Genomic DNA, 15000 nt, shown 5'->3' with positions numbered 1-15000 from the left:
ACGTGAAAGAAACAGACAGGACTTTTTGCCTTAAATGAAGTGTTCACCAGCGAGAAATAAAGGTTAAACATGTGGAAAAATCACTTAAATATAAATAAAGCGGACATGTAATGCACATACATACATCATGCACATGTCTAACCCTTCAAATCTAGCCCAGAGATCCAATTAAGTCTTCAGAAAGAGCAAGTGAGACAATGAAACGTATTGAAGATTATGTACGCTGTCAAATACCACTGAAAACAAGCTTAAAAGTACACTTAAACATCTCTGAATCAAGCAGGTAAAGTGTGCATGGACTAAGAAAGTTAGTCTCTTAAACAGCCAGCAAAAACATCTCCCAAAATAAAGGTCCACTAACTGCCGAAAAACTCACATTTTAAAGTCAAATGAAGATATATTTTACAACTGAATACGGTGTGTTTATCCTCACGGTTAGTTGTTGCTGCCCCTAGTGGCCATACACATACATTGCAGCTTTACCACAACTTAAAGGTGGGGTATGTAATTTATTTCAGAAACAGTTTTTGTTATATTCCATGGAATGCTCTTAACATCCCGATAGCAATGAATATATTAAATGCTTAGACAATAAATTCATAAAAATATGTCATCTGTGGAAGCCGTGGCGCTGTAAAAAGCACGACCAATCATCTGCTTCGGCCCGGCTAAAGTAACTGGATGGCCTACCTGCCTGTGCACAAACTTATCTCGTGCCCTCATTGGTCATGTGCGCATTCGTGTGTGTTGGAGGAGGGGCTCGGTGAGGAAGTGGCAGGTTTTTTCTGGTTGTGTATTTTCAAATTCTAGCGCACTCGAGCTGGTTTCTCCAAAATTACCTACCCCACCTTTAAGTGTCACTAACACCTAATGTACACGGAAACAGATGTTGCTTTTTTAAATATACACAGGTGTTTCCAAGCATTTTAGTCTTAAGTCTTAACCCCTTATTCTATTGAAGTCACCGAAAACGTGTTTACATTTTTAACTGGAATTCATATTTTCAGGAAATCCATTTTTATCATTAAGTGGAGACAGGATTTTTGACTTGAGACGTCAAAGTTCTTGCCACTATTTTCGTTGTGAAGCAGGACAGAAAGGTAGTGCTGCTTGCTATATTAGTAACATGACTTTTAACATGTCTATATATGGATAACAAAGACTCACTATATTGAGAAGCATCACAATGGTCTACAGAGGTTTATGTCCTACACCCACCACCGCCATGGGGCTGGTTTTGTATAACGCTGTGTGTGTGTGTGTGTGTGTGTGTGTGTGTGTGTGTGTGTGTGTGTGTGTGTGTGTGTGTGTGTGTGTGTGTGTGTGTGTGTGTGTGTGTGTGTGTGTGTGTGTGTGTTCGCCCATTGGCCTTGACAGCGCTTCAATTGTGTTATTGTGAGTTCGTGTGGACAGAGCTTTGTCGATTGGATTTATTTAAGTACGGAGGAGGACAAACCCTGTTTACAAAAATTCCTGCACATCGAATGGAAGCACAACACAAACACAGAGAGGGAGGAAGAAATGTGTGTGTAGAACAACACACAACTAGGAACACATACACACGGGCATCCAGGCACAATGCAGACACACAGACACACACATTTGCAGGCATTCCTCTGTGAAGCTGTGTGTGTACCAAGAGCAGGTGCAGGCTGGGCAGAGTGTGTGTGTGTGTGTGTGTGTGTGTGTGTGTGTGTGTGTGTGTGTGTGTGTGTGTGTGTGTGTGTGTGTGTGAGTAAGATAGAGTGTGTGTGTTTTCTAGTTAGAACATCTGACGTATAAGAACATTACTTTTATACATTCAACCCTTTCTGTTTTGTTTTTTCCTTCCTTCTCTCTACATCTATATATTTGATCATATTTCTGTGCCTAAATCCATGCAATGTAATACAATACTACACACTATCTAAATACTCATTTATTAAAAAGGACAAAGCTCAGATCGTGTGTATTTTTGGATTCTTTGAGGTTTTGTTAAGCACCTGCTTTACGTCCAACACAACACACACCCTGTCTTTTTAAATAACACATATCACAGATACTATATACTATATTTAATTAAAATGGAGCTTCTCAAGTACAACAATGTAAAATAAAAATCTGAAATGATACATTTTGAACGAAATAGGAAAAACGTGTCCCAAATATTCCATTAACAAGGGATGTACATGCTGTGTAAATGTGTTAACTCAATAGTGAGCAGCTGCAGTTCATGTATCAGTTATATTTGAGATAAATAAGGAAGTACACACACTAATACTATTGTTAATATTTAAATCAAAAGGAAGAGGTGTCAAATAGAGCAGAGAAAATCTTAATTTGTGAATCAGTAGCTCACAGGAAGTAAATGTCCAGTTATATGGATGCCACATATCCAATAAAAATGTTACTTTGAGATGTTATCAATTTATTGCTGTCGTTAATTTGGAACTACAATTATACTGCATTTTATCTGAATGAAAACTGATGTTACAAAACACAACCCTACATCTTTTCGCAAAATATGTAAATGGATAAAACTGTCAAAATAGATGCTTACATTAAAAGATAATTAAAATGTTTGCAGAAAGGAGACGGAAGCAAGAGGACATCAGCTCTGTCGGCTGCTGAGAGCTGGAGTAAAGCAGTCGCTGCTGGCAGCAGTTTGGAGGCCGGACCATCCGGAGAAACAACACTTCAGCAGCAGAGCAGGAATCTCGGAGCAGACTCACTCGTTATGAAACTGATCTGAGCAGCTGACAGGGTGACAGGATCAATCCCCAACAACTCCTCTCATATGCCGCTTCCCTCTACAGTTTAGCACCAACGAGAGACAATCTGTACGAAGCAAACCAGCATCATCGCCGGATCCATGCTTTCCATTCGTCGACCATTATCACACACTGACCCTTTGCAGTTATCTCAAACGGTATTATTCACTTTTACATTCTGCCGTTACGTTACAGGTCACTTGGTAGACGCTTTTATCCAAAGCGACTTACATACACTCAGTACCGTGGACAATCCCCCCAGGAGCAGTGTGGGGTGAAGTGTGTTGCCCAGGGACACAACGACATGCTGACTGCAGTGGGACTCCAACCTGCTACCCCCTGATTGGAAGTCCAGCACACTATCCACTGAGCCACAGCCGCCCCCGATATGATATGAACAACTGCCATTACTGATATAAGAAAAGCCTTTACAAATGGATCGGGTGAAAGGTTATTGTTTCGGGCAGCATCCTGAACTCGCATCGTCAATATCATTTTTTAAGCAATGTTTTCGGTGATCTTTTACCGGGAAGACAGCTGTTGGTGTTCCATGCAAAAAACTAAAGTCTACGACGTTGACTTCATAGAAGGTGCGTTCTTGAAATCAATAACTTAACCAATATACTTATTTTTATTTGAAGCCAAACCGTGATCTTTTTTACCAAACCTAAGAAAACAGTCTTGTCCATTTGTCTTGTTTTACAACATTAATAAAGTGTTTGAAACGGACATTGTAACGTAGGAGAGAATACGTTTCCATTCAGACACGAATAAGACAGGGTTGCAGGGATAGAAGAACCATCTTTATGAGATGTTCAAGAGTCTTACTCATGTCCGAAACAATAACATTTAAAAAAAAAAATGTAAAGCTTGTTTTATTTCTATATTTCTTATTGTATTTTGCCAGATGGTTTCCCACCATGCTTCATGTGTGATGATAGAATCATCCATCGCCTACATGTCTTTAAATGTGGCTAAATCTGCACCATAACAACCTCCATTAGCATTTCCTGTTTGCACTGTCAGCACATATTACTAGACAATAGTCAAATAAGTAAAAGTGAATAACACAGATATCTGTTTTGTTGACACTCCTTCAACACCAGGTCTAAAGCTAAACCCAAAATCAATGGTGCCTGAACGCCCGTCAGCAATGTGAGGCAATTTCATGATAAAGGTGACGGAAGCTTCCAGAGACATTGATCAACTGTACGAAATATAAGAGGAAACCCTAAAGCTCTTGGTACAGTTTCTGCTCTCTTTAACAACTGATACTGTTGCCAATAAGTGTGCAGAAAGTGCTTCTGAGTGTACTTCCCTGCAGTTGAACCGTCTCTCCGTTTCACAGCCAGCGAGTGCTCTCCTGCTCCGGCTCTCTTGAGGATTACTCACATCACAGGCTGGAAAACAGAGCGGGTTGGAGAGAGAGACGCTCACAGCGCCGCAGACATGAAGGCAAGGCGAGCCGATCCAAGAGCGGCGTCACGGGACCGTCGAAACAAGACGTCGCGGTGAGTCTGTCCACAGCGGTGTCACGGTTTCGTACAGCAAATAAGTCCTTGGGAGGTGGTCGAGATGTCACTAGAAATACAGACTGGTGTCCGCACCCTGTGTCCCAATGGTGGTGCCACTGGTTTACCTATGGACACTGGTTTAAGGGACCCTTTTACGCCCATTTTCAGGTTCATATTTGTATTATGTGTCTCTCCTGTGACATGTCTCCATGTGTTTATGTTCAAAAAGCACTTTATTTTTCACCCTCTGTCTGAAACCAGAGCCCAGTCTGCTCTGATTGGTCAACCACTATAGATGTCCCGCCCCTTAGCCACATCAAGCACAATGTGTCGACACCACCCAATAGAAGTGTGGGTGTTACTTAGTGATGTGTACTAGGAACAACAAAGGAGTCCAATGGAGGTGATTCAGAAATGACGCAATGTTCAAATTACAAACAGAAGACCTTTCGACCAATCAGAAAACAGCTGTATGATCGGTGCAAGCTAGCAGGGGAGGGAACCATCGAAATAAACATTACATTCAACTCAAATTCTGCCTGAACACACCTGCCTGAGTCGTGCATCTGGTTGGGTACCCGATGGCTAACTAGCATACAAGTTGCATAACAGACACAAATGGTTGGATATAGGCACAGATAGAAATTAAAATGTTTTTATAACTCCTTAAAGTCACTGAGAATTAAGAAATACTAAAAACACATAGTTAAAATTCTTTATTATTTTTAAGTTTAGCATGAATAAACGTTACATTTTGTCTTAGATTTATCTTTGTCATACCTATACGCGTTATGAGTGCACAGTGGAGATGCACTGAATCCAGAATCTATTTTGAATCAGGATTTACACTTTAATCTAATCCTGGCCCGAAAGATTCACACCCTTAATTGTGAATGTTTAGAACTTTGTCTTGTTCATTTTCATCTCTGGGTTGCCCTTCTCACGGTACATTCATATTAAAACACACCAGCAGTCCTGATGACATCACGTCTCTCTCCTCCACTGCAAACGTCTCATTCGTCCACTTCAGAAAAACAGCACCAGCCACTCCAAAAGAAACACGCTACCTCCCGGCTTTGTCCTTAAAAAAACCACTTTTCCTCTCCTTGTTTCTCTCGTCTCCCCTCCGTCCTCCCCCCTCCCTCCCCAGGCTGATGCAGACAGGGGAGGCGGAGGAAAGAGAGGAGGAAGCGCGGACAAAGCGGGCCGAGGCCACAGAAAGGCGGACTCCTGCCGAGCCAAAGAGCCGACTGACACGGCGCACATTCAGCCATCGTTAACTGCAGATTAATGAGGTCAGAAACGAGGGGGAAACGCTCCACTTGTGAAACACCTCAAAGTCAAAATAAGAAATACATCTCATGAGAACTATGGATGATTTTAGATATTGTGGTTCATTATGAGGGCGTACTCACATCATACCTGCTTGTTTTGTGTGAGACGTAATTTCAATTTGCAGTAAAAAAAACGGTATATTATCAACAATAAAGATCTGGAGAATATAGATTTGAACCGCACTGGTGACAAAGATATATTTCATTAAAGATTTTTTTTAGGTATCAATCGATGGACTACATTTTGCCGAACTCCAAACCAAATAAAAAATGAAATGTATAAACTCAACCAAATCCTTCACCACAAAACATTAAAAAAGCATTCTGTGATGTGCCAACAGAAGCCTATATCAATGAAATTAAAACAAACCACAACCTGCAGCAGACTACTTGAACACCAGAAGGTAAAACAAAAAAATAAAACGTTGAAATAAAAAGGAACATTATTAAGCGTGCTGTTACTTCGTGTCTTTCTGATCCAAACAGCTATCAGAGATTTCTGTGAGATCCTGCACGCTGAGAGAAAATGTATCTTGTACTGAGGGATGATCTTCAGAGCTGAAATTACCGAATCATTTAATGTCGTGTGTCGTCGACTCGTCAAACGTGTTGTTCTGTCCGACCAACACCGATCCAGTTTACAGCCATATAAAACACAGACGCACACATAAAGGAGAATGTGTAAAAAGCACATGTTGGGTGTTTGGAAGTGAAGGACTTTCTGCATTACTTCAGTTATTCCCTGAACAGATGTCCCTGTTTCTTCCACCTTGAAGGGACGATGCGGCGTTTAATATTCCAGTCGACCAACCGGCAGCGTATCGAAAGGAAAGAGTCTCAATCCAGAAGGCCAAAAATAATGAGTCAACCAAATATTAAATATCTCGGTTTTCACGCTTTTTCTTCAACGACAGCTCATCCAGCAACAAATACTCCTTGTATTTGACATTTAACAAATGTAATGGCTTTCCTAAAAGCAACACTCCCTCTTGACGGCACCGACACATCGGGTTTACACACTCTAAAGTACTATTACTTTAGTAACACACACTCCCATGTTCCCCTTTAAACTGTGGGGTTTCTCCGGAAGTGTTTCCTTGTACGATGTGAGGGTCTAAGGACAGAGGGTCTAAGGACAGAGGGTCTAAGGACAGAGGGTCTAAGGACAGAGGGTGTCGTATTGTCATACTGATATTCTGACCACTGAGACAAATGTAACATGTGTGATATTGGGCTATATAAATAAACATTGATTGATTGATTGATATTAGAAAAATAACAAATATATAAAAGTAGTTATATAAAATACATTTAATGCATGCAACAATATTTTTTTCTTAAAGTGTATATCATGAGTGTGTTATTTAGTAAGTATGAGTATCTAGAAGGAACCTCTTTAATGTTATTCTAACAACAGTACCAGACAACAAAGAACCAACAGCTGTTTGCGTTCAGCTCCGACAGCAGGATCAGCTTCATCTCCACAAATTCTCAAAACAGCTTCTTCTAAAACTCCATGTTTTTCAGCACGTCTATCCCTTCCAAGCTGAAAAATAAAAACGTCCAACCAGCAGCCGAGCATATCGACTGCTGAGGTTTCGATCAAAGACGTTTATATAGTTGTATGCTGTTAATCCTGTATGTAAAGAAGAGGGATTTATTCAACCACACCTCCATTTCCCTTCCATATAGAACAACATCAGCCCACAGCTGTTTGTGTCCAGCATCGTGTTCACCTCGACGACACATTCACAAACCTGGCAATGTCAGCTCAGCGATTCCAAACATTCAGCAGCCCTTTTTCTTCCTCACACACACTTGAAGCGGCGATAATAGCGCGGGGATAATACAAAAAGAGGCATCTTATCACTTACTGAGGACGGCAAGCCGGGAGGAACCTTCCGCACTTTTTTGGGGTGAGCCTCTGCAAGAGAAAAAGAAGCCACAAAACAATACATGAGGGGTTGAACAGGCCAAGAGGCTTTTTTATTTCTTTTTAAAAGGAGCTTCTGGTTTTATTTGTGTGGAATGTAATCATTGATCACCCGGAGAGGCCACTTTTCCCACCGCCGTCGGTATATTTACAAAGAGAGCTTTCACTGCAAACATGCGCGACACAATAAGATGCAGAAAATACAAAAAAGACGGGACACAAAAAAGGACGGAGTGGATTTTTTTCTCTTTGGTGCGATAAAAGGAAGGAGGGCAGCTTTTGACATGCCTATATTATTTTTCAGGGTTTCTCTCAAGGGGAGCGAGGGAGCAGTCTATTAACTGGGAAGATGTGACTTTGATGGAGAAATGAAAGGCTGCTTTTATATTTTTGGGAAATTGGCCCAGTGTGTGTGTCCTCACAAGGCTAGCGCTACCAAGGCTACACCACGGTCACTATTGTGCTGCTTTTTTAAAAGACTTCCCTGTATTATAATTTGTTTTGCTTAAAGTCCCCTTTGAAATGACACAGGGACAAACAGGGTGATCGCACATGGTCACACACACACACACACACACACACACACACACACACACACACACACACACACACACACACACACACACACACACACACACACACACACACACACACACACACACACACACACACACACACACACACACACACACACACACACACACACACACACACACACACACACACACACACAATGCTCGGCCTTCTAAACAGAAAACACGCGGCTGACGAATCAGCTCAGGTTAAAATGTTTCCAAATGTCACTGACAAAAGTTTCAGTTTGGAAACAGAAGTGTAAATTAAAGCAGATAGTTGTCTTTTATTGACATACTTTTTTACCTTCCAGTCCAATAATTATAATACTGGAAATGTTTAATTAACCAAATTATAAAAAGGTTGAATTTTAAAGGCACTGTGTAATATAATAATATTGTTCTTTTTTTTTTTTTTTAAATAATGGTACTAGAAAAGGTTAGATTCTCCTAAAAGTTGGAAAACTTAAATATAATTTGTTTGTATATTCAAGTTTAAAACAGAAAATGTGTTTTTACGGTATAATATGTTTATTTTATTAAGTGAGTGGAAGACCTCACGTCAAGCTCCCATTACTCTGAATCAACACTGAAGCCAAAGACACGTGTTTATTGGGTTAACTATTAAAGAGTCTATTATAGCAGCCTGTAAAAACCTACATAAACATAATAAACTTCATTGACGGTTTGAATTCTGGACGGTTTGTTGGATGAAATGAATGTAACCCATTTGGATGTTTCTAATATTAGGTGTTTTACCTTTATTTCAACCAACCATAACGTTAAATCTACACCTACATAAACACACCACCATTTATTATTTAACAATAACACTTAAAAAGGATTTGACTATAATTTTTTTAAATATCATATGCAAATTTTCCTTTAAATGTATATTCTTGGAAAAGACAAATTAACTTCTTATTTCACATTGATGATGACAAATGGACGTTTTTGGGTAAAGATGGGGCCAGAAATTGTCTGAACTCTTCCTCTCAAAGGAGGAAGCAGTTCAATGGCATCACTGTTCATGTGAAGGTCCCTGTGTGAGTGCAAGGCTTCTACATAATGAGCGTCAGCGCGTCTCACCCATGGTGTCCATCGGCAGCGTTCTCCTCCGAGGGTTGGAGCCGTAGTGCTGGTAGTACTGCCCGGCCGGCTTGGTGGGCGACGCCGCGCCACCGGGACTCCCCAAACCCATCTCTCCCTCCAATACCGACTGGTCGAGAGACATCGGACAGACAGGAACAGGAAGAAGGAGAAACATTGGTAATTTAGTCAAGTTATTGAAAGATTCAAAGGTTTTATTGTCATATGCACAAAGCCACAGTGTAGAATTGGCAATTAAATTATTCTGACCTGAGCTCCTCCAACAATGCAACATATATAATAAAATACAAAAATACAAAATAAAAAGTATTGCAAAAAATCTATAGAATATGGGATATGTACAAGAACATAATATGAAATTAAATAATGTAAATTAAATTAAGACAAAATTAAATACTGTCTAATATATTATGACCGCAAAAGATCCAATGCTATGGCTTATAAATGAATACATGTATAAATCCAATAAACGGAAACCAAGCACTTTAAACCAAGACCATTAATGTCAATGTGTGTCTATTGTCCTTTTCCTCTACTGATACATTTGATACGCTTCGTGCGGTCAATCACAAGGAATCGAGAATAAAATACTTTTGGAAGGAATCTCTGGCACAAATATATGACGTCCTGCTAAAACAGTATTGAAACAAAACGAGCCCAATGCGATTCTACAGCCGGTTGAAAACAAGGTTTTACAAGAATGTTGGGACGAAAACATTTGGAATTATCCAAAAGGCAAGTCCGTTGTGAAGTCTGTAGTTTGGCGGGCCGTTGGAAAGTTGTCAGCAGTGTTGTGAGGAAAGCCTGACGTACCAACAATAGCCAAAGTCTGACAATGAAATATTGATCGTCGCCATGTTGACGGCACAAACTGGAAGGAAGATAGAACATTGAACACAGAACGGACGCTCGATTGTTGAAGATAAAGTTTGGAGAAATGTTGAAGAGAGGATATTTGAGCAACTACCCAGAATACTTTCCTCAGTTTACAACACAGAGAACTAGAACATCAGGGTCCAACACAAGACACTTTGTGATATGTCTCTCATAATCAGAACACCAGCCAGTAGAAAGATCTAGAAGACGAAGCTGAAACCAGTGATTGTTGTGAGTGAGTGTTGACAGGAAAATGTCAAGTGCCTCAAACATTGACTGATGCTAGGATGTTGAGGACGGTCTGGAAATGGATTGATAATGTTGACTCGTATTATTGGTTCAATATATTGGAATGTTGACCAAATAGGACAAGATATCTAAGATTAGCAGCGCAACTAACATTTACTTTCATCGTCAATTATCTTGTGGATTATGTTTTGGATTAATCGATTGACTTGGTTGGTCTATAAAATGGCAGAAGGTGATCAAATATGGTTATCAATGTTGCCTGATCCCATTAGACGTGCTCAATTGTCTTTTGTTTGTCGACAACTCAGCGATATTCTATTTAGAGGTAAAGAAACCAGAGGATAATCACATTACAAAGTTCGACTTTTATTTATAGACTTTTAAAAATAAATTAGAATTAGAATAGCTTGTATTAAATTGGTTAATTGATCAATCTTGAGTACATATACAGTATGGAAATCCATGGCTGCCAATAGTACAGTACACAATGAAACATAGTTCAAAGTAAAATTATTTAATCAAATGTAAAAGTTTTGCTTGTGAACGTATTTTTTATTTAATGTAAAAAAACAACCCAATTATTTTTCAATATTCACAAACCATTTTTTTCTCTCCAGTCATAAAAATGTAAAAAGATAGATTACATGACTCTTTTGTAGATGGATAAATAGATATAAAGATAGATAGACAATCACAAAGACAAATTAATAAATAAAAATACACACAACTGCCCTTTGGATTAGATTTTGAAGCTGGCTAACTCCTGGACCAAAGCCTATCTCTGAGCTCGGTGATAGCGTTAAATGAAGCCGTGGTATGTGATGGTATTTACCTCCGTGAGCGCGACTTCATACTGCTCAGCGCGGACACGTTCCTCCCACAGCTCAGACTCTAACTTCTCTTCTCTGCTTCCTCCCTGCTCTAACTCTGACTCTGTTTACGGCTTCTCAAACTTAGCAAACCGCTCACACATTGTCCTGCTAATTAAGTTCAACGATTCGCCGGCAACAAGTGGCGTCTGGGCCGCTCTGGAGTGAAGCGAGCGCGAGAATAAAAGACGGGGAGAAGGATGGAGGAGAGGCTATTTTCTTTTTTTCTAAAGAGGCACAAAAGGTTAGCTGGAAGGGACCCCCCCCCCCCACCGTTTTCTTTAAATAGACCCCAAAGCTACTACGGTTTTTTCCCAGCTTTCTCGTTAAGTAATTAGTGTGCAGTGTATTTAAAGCAGAGGGTGGAGGAGTGTGTTTCCGAGGGGGGGGGGGGGGGTTGTTTTTTGGGCTAATCTGAATTCTGATCACCGCGTCCGTCCTCTGCGCGGCTGAAAACAAGAGTTAGCTTGGCACTGCCGGGCCAAGGAAGGCTTTTCTCATGCTAAACAGGGCCTAAGTAGGCCAATTACAGGGCCAGCCTCGGTCTCAGAGCCATTCTCCGGCTTAAAACAAAAGGGCCCTTGTCTTAAATAAAGTCAGTCACACACACACACACACACACACACACACACACACACACACACACACACACACACACACACACACACACACACACACACACACACACACACACACACACACACACACACACACACACACACACACACACACACACACACACACACACACACACACACACACACACACACACACACACACACACACACACACACACACACACACACACACACACAGAGGGAGAGGGAGTCAGACACAAAGGCACACACACACAATCACACACCGATTCAGTCATCCTGTCCCTCTGTCCGTGTGTGTTTCAGTGTGTGTGTGTGTGTGTGTGTGTGTGTCGTCGAGGGTAAAAGGGGGTTCCCACTAAAACAAAAAGGGTCTCATTGATTGTGGCGCTTTTCTTTGTTTTCTTTGTTTTTTTCTTCTCGTACTCGAACACCGAGCCAGGACGGGCGAGACCGGTCGCCCCGGCAACTACACGAGCTGGAGGAGGGACAAAATGACCGTCTGTGTGTCTGTCTGTCAACATCTCTTCCCTACACACTGTTCACTACAATATCGTTATTTTTGAAAACGCAGATTTAAGTGATATTCAGATTGAAGTGTTGGGGCAGTTGTTGACTACATACAGTAGGGACTTGGCTTGGGAACCAGAAGATCGTCAGTTCACGTCCCGAACAAACCAGGTACAGACTATGAACTGGTACTTTGAGAGTTTCCCGTTGTTATTATAAGCATACAGAAAAATACCACTGACAGTTTTAGTGTGTACAGTAGCTGCTGTGATGGGAAATAGAGGGTTTCACAGGTTCAAAGCTATCTTAACCGGACATGCTTAACTTCCTCTAAGAGGTACATTGGCAACGGTTAATTACCAAGTTCATGATAAAGGATTTTGGACAAACACGACAATGCACTGTATTTCCATCAAGGCCAGACTGCTAGAATACCAGGCAGTGCTTTTTCAGTTTCGTTTTTCATCCAATATTATTTCCACTTCATATTAATTTCGATCACTCCAGCTATTTGACATGCAGGGGCCCGATCAATTGTTGTGACCTACAGTTACCCATAAGTCCCTGGCCTGTGTAGATCACACAGATATTATATCAGTTTAGATAATCATCAAGTTCACTTCTCCTTAAACTGCCTCATGCTTCCGATTTACTTTCCACATTATCTTGTTTTCTATCTAACACACACACACACACACACACACACACACACACACACACACACACACACACACACACACACACACACACACACACACACACACACACACACACACACACACACACACACACACACACACACACACACACACACACACACACACACACACACACACACACACACACACACACACACACACACACACACACACACATGTACACACACACACACACACAGCGCTGACTGGGCTTCGGTACCCAGCTGCTCACAGAGACGATATTAACTAAGATAGATTACCAGAGAGACAGGGAAATAGCCAGGGTCTCATACGTTAAAAACTGATAGAGAGAGAGAAAGAGAGAAAGAGGAAAGAAGAGAGGGATGAAGATGTAAAAACCAAGAGAAAAACTGAATCAGATTAGAGAAGAACAGGAAGTCTAAAGGCTAGAGAGATGCAGAGAGTTAAATGGAGCATTGTTCAGGAAAAGGTATCGAGAGCATGACAAAGACAGGGGGCAGCGAGAAACTACCCCTAACAAGTCATATGTACATGTGTCTGATTAAACCAGCTAGATACAACATGTCAATAAGAGACATTTTGGCGTGTTGGTTTTCATTTTTCAACTTTGGACAGAGTCAGACTTGTCCCCATTGCTGCAGTCTTTATGCTAAGCTAGGCTAACCACATCATGTCTCGAGACAATCATGAGTCTTGTATCTTCTGTATCACATTTCAAATAGTTGAACTGCTCTTTCTATGCTTTTGGCCTTTTCCTTTTCCTATAGTGAGTAATATAGGTTCAGTGTTTCCCTAGGTTTACTGCTTTGGGGGAGTGCTGCCTGTGAGCGGGGGGGGGGCATTGGAATATATTAGCCAAACCTTATAAAAACAATTACTTTTTTTATTTTCTTTAATTGTCACCTTGAATTTCAGGGGGCCCCTCCAAGACAATGGTAGGGGACACACTGAGGTTATTGTGCATGTAAATGGTATTCTCTCCAGAAGGAGTTTCTCCCCCCCTGCCTGAGCAGACTGGGCTCTGGTTTCAGACAGAGGGTGAAAAGAGGTGCTGCAGCACAGGCAGTATGAGAAAAATAAAGAGCTTTTTGAACATTAAAGCTTGGAGACATGTCCCAGTAGAGACACTACATACTGATATGAAGCTGGAAATGAGCAGAATATGTCCTCTTTAAAATCCACAAAAGATTATAATAACTAGAACATCATCTCTCTCTTTTCCTTTTCCTCTCCCATTCTGTTCTCCCTTCCTCTCTTCCTGTGCTACTCGACCCTCTGTCCTCATCTGAATGAAAAAGCAAACGCTCAGATGTCATCAATTTCCACCATCGCAACTATGAGAGACCGAGGCAGAGAGAGAGAGAGAGAGAGAGAGAGAGAGAGAGAGAGGCAGGCAGAAGTCATTAATTACCAGGAAGTGCTGGCGAGGCAGCGGCGCACCTGTATGCCAGCTTTACTCCAGCTGACACACACACATGTGCACACATCCCGCTCACCAACACACACACACACACACACACACACACCAACACACACTCCTGAGGGAGCGAGGCCCGAGGCTGATACCAGACACAGCAAAACCAGCGGAGAGACGAAGTAGAAGTGGCCTCACAGCGCCAGACGACTGTAACCACACTTCAGACTTCACACTTTATACACATCCACGGCTTAATCCAACAAATCAACTTGTCTGTTACTCTATTAAATACCAACGAACTTCTCAGAAGCCAAGGTGAAGATGATAGATTCAATTCAGTCTTTCTCTGTGAAAGAGAATTCAAGAGAATCTGAAAGGACGAAGTACAATATTGAAAAGTACTAATGATGATGACGGCGATTTAACTGATATGCAACAGCAATGTAGATATTCGCCTCATGCGTTATTATGATGTTGTTTCATACAGGCTTTACAAACATTGGCCACAGTGATAAATATACCTTCATAACCAACGTTAGATGTTGCTGATGCCCTACATCCTGTCTCTCGTATGAATCCACATGAATCCC

The 15000-nt window shown here is 41.1% G+C and overlaps 1 protein-coding gene across 2 annotated transcripts in view; it reads right to left on the bottom strand.

Moving 5' to 3' along the window:
• The window catches only part of LOC117456609 (transcription factor 4-like), a 219015-nt gene that overhangs the window by 87691 nt on the left and 116324 nt on the right, over positions 1 to 15000 (bottom strand). For both annotated transcript variants that reach the window (XM_034096536.2, XM_034096537.2), the window contains 2 exons: positions 9193 to 9322; positions 7473 to 7522 (listed from right to left, as the gene is read on the bottom strand). In XM_034096536.2, coding sequence (XP_033952427.1) covers positions 7473 to 7522; positions 9193 to 9322 — 180 coding nt within the window. The remainder of the gene's footprint in view (positions 1 to 7472; positions 7523 to 9192; positions 9323 to 15000) is intronic.

The sequence above is a fragment of the Pseudochaenichthys georgianus genome, chromosome 12, assembly GCF_902827115.2.
Source record: "Pseudochaenichthys georgianus chromosome 12, fPseGeo1.2, whole genome shotgun sequence".
Lineage (NCBI taxonomy): Eukaryota > Metazoa > Chordata > Actinopteri > Perciformes > Channichthyidae > Pseudochaenichthys > Pseudochaenichthys georgianus.
Note: the sequence above shows the minus strand (reverse complement) of the source record. Positions and strands in the feature narration are given on the sequence as shown.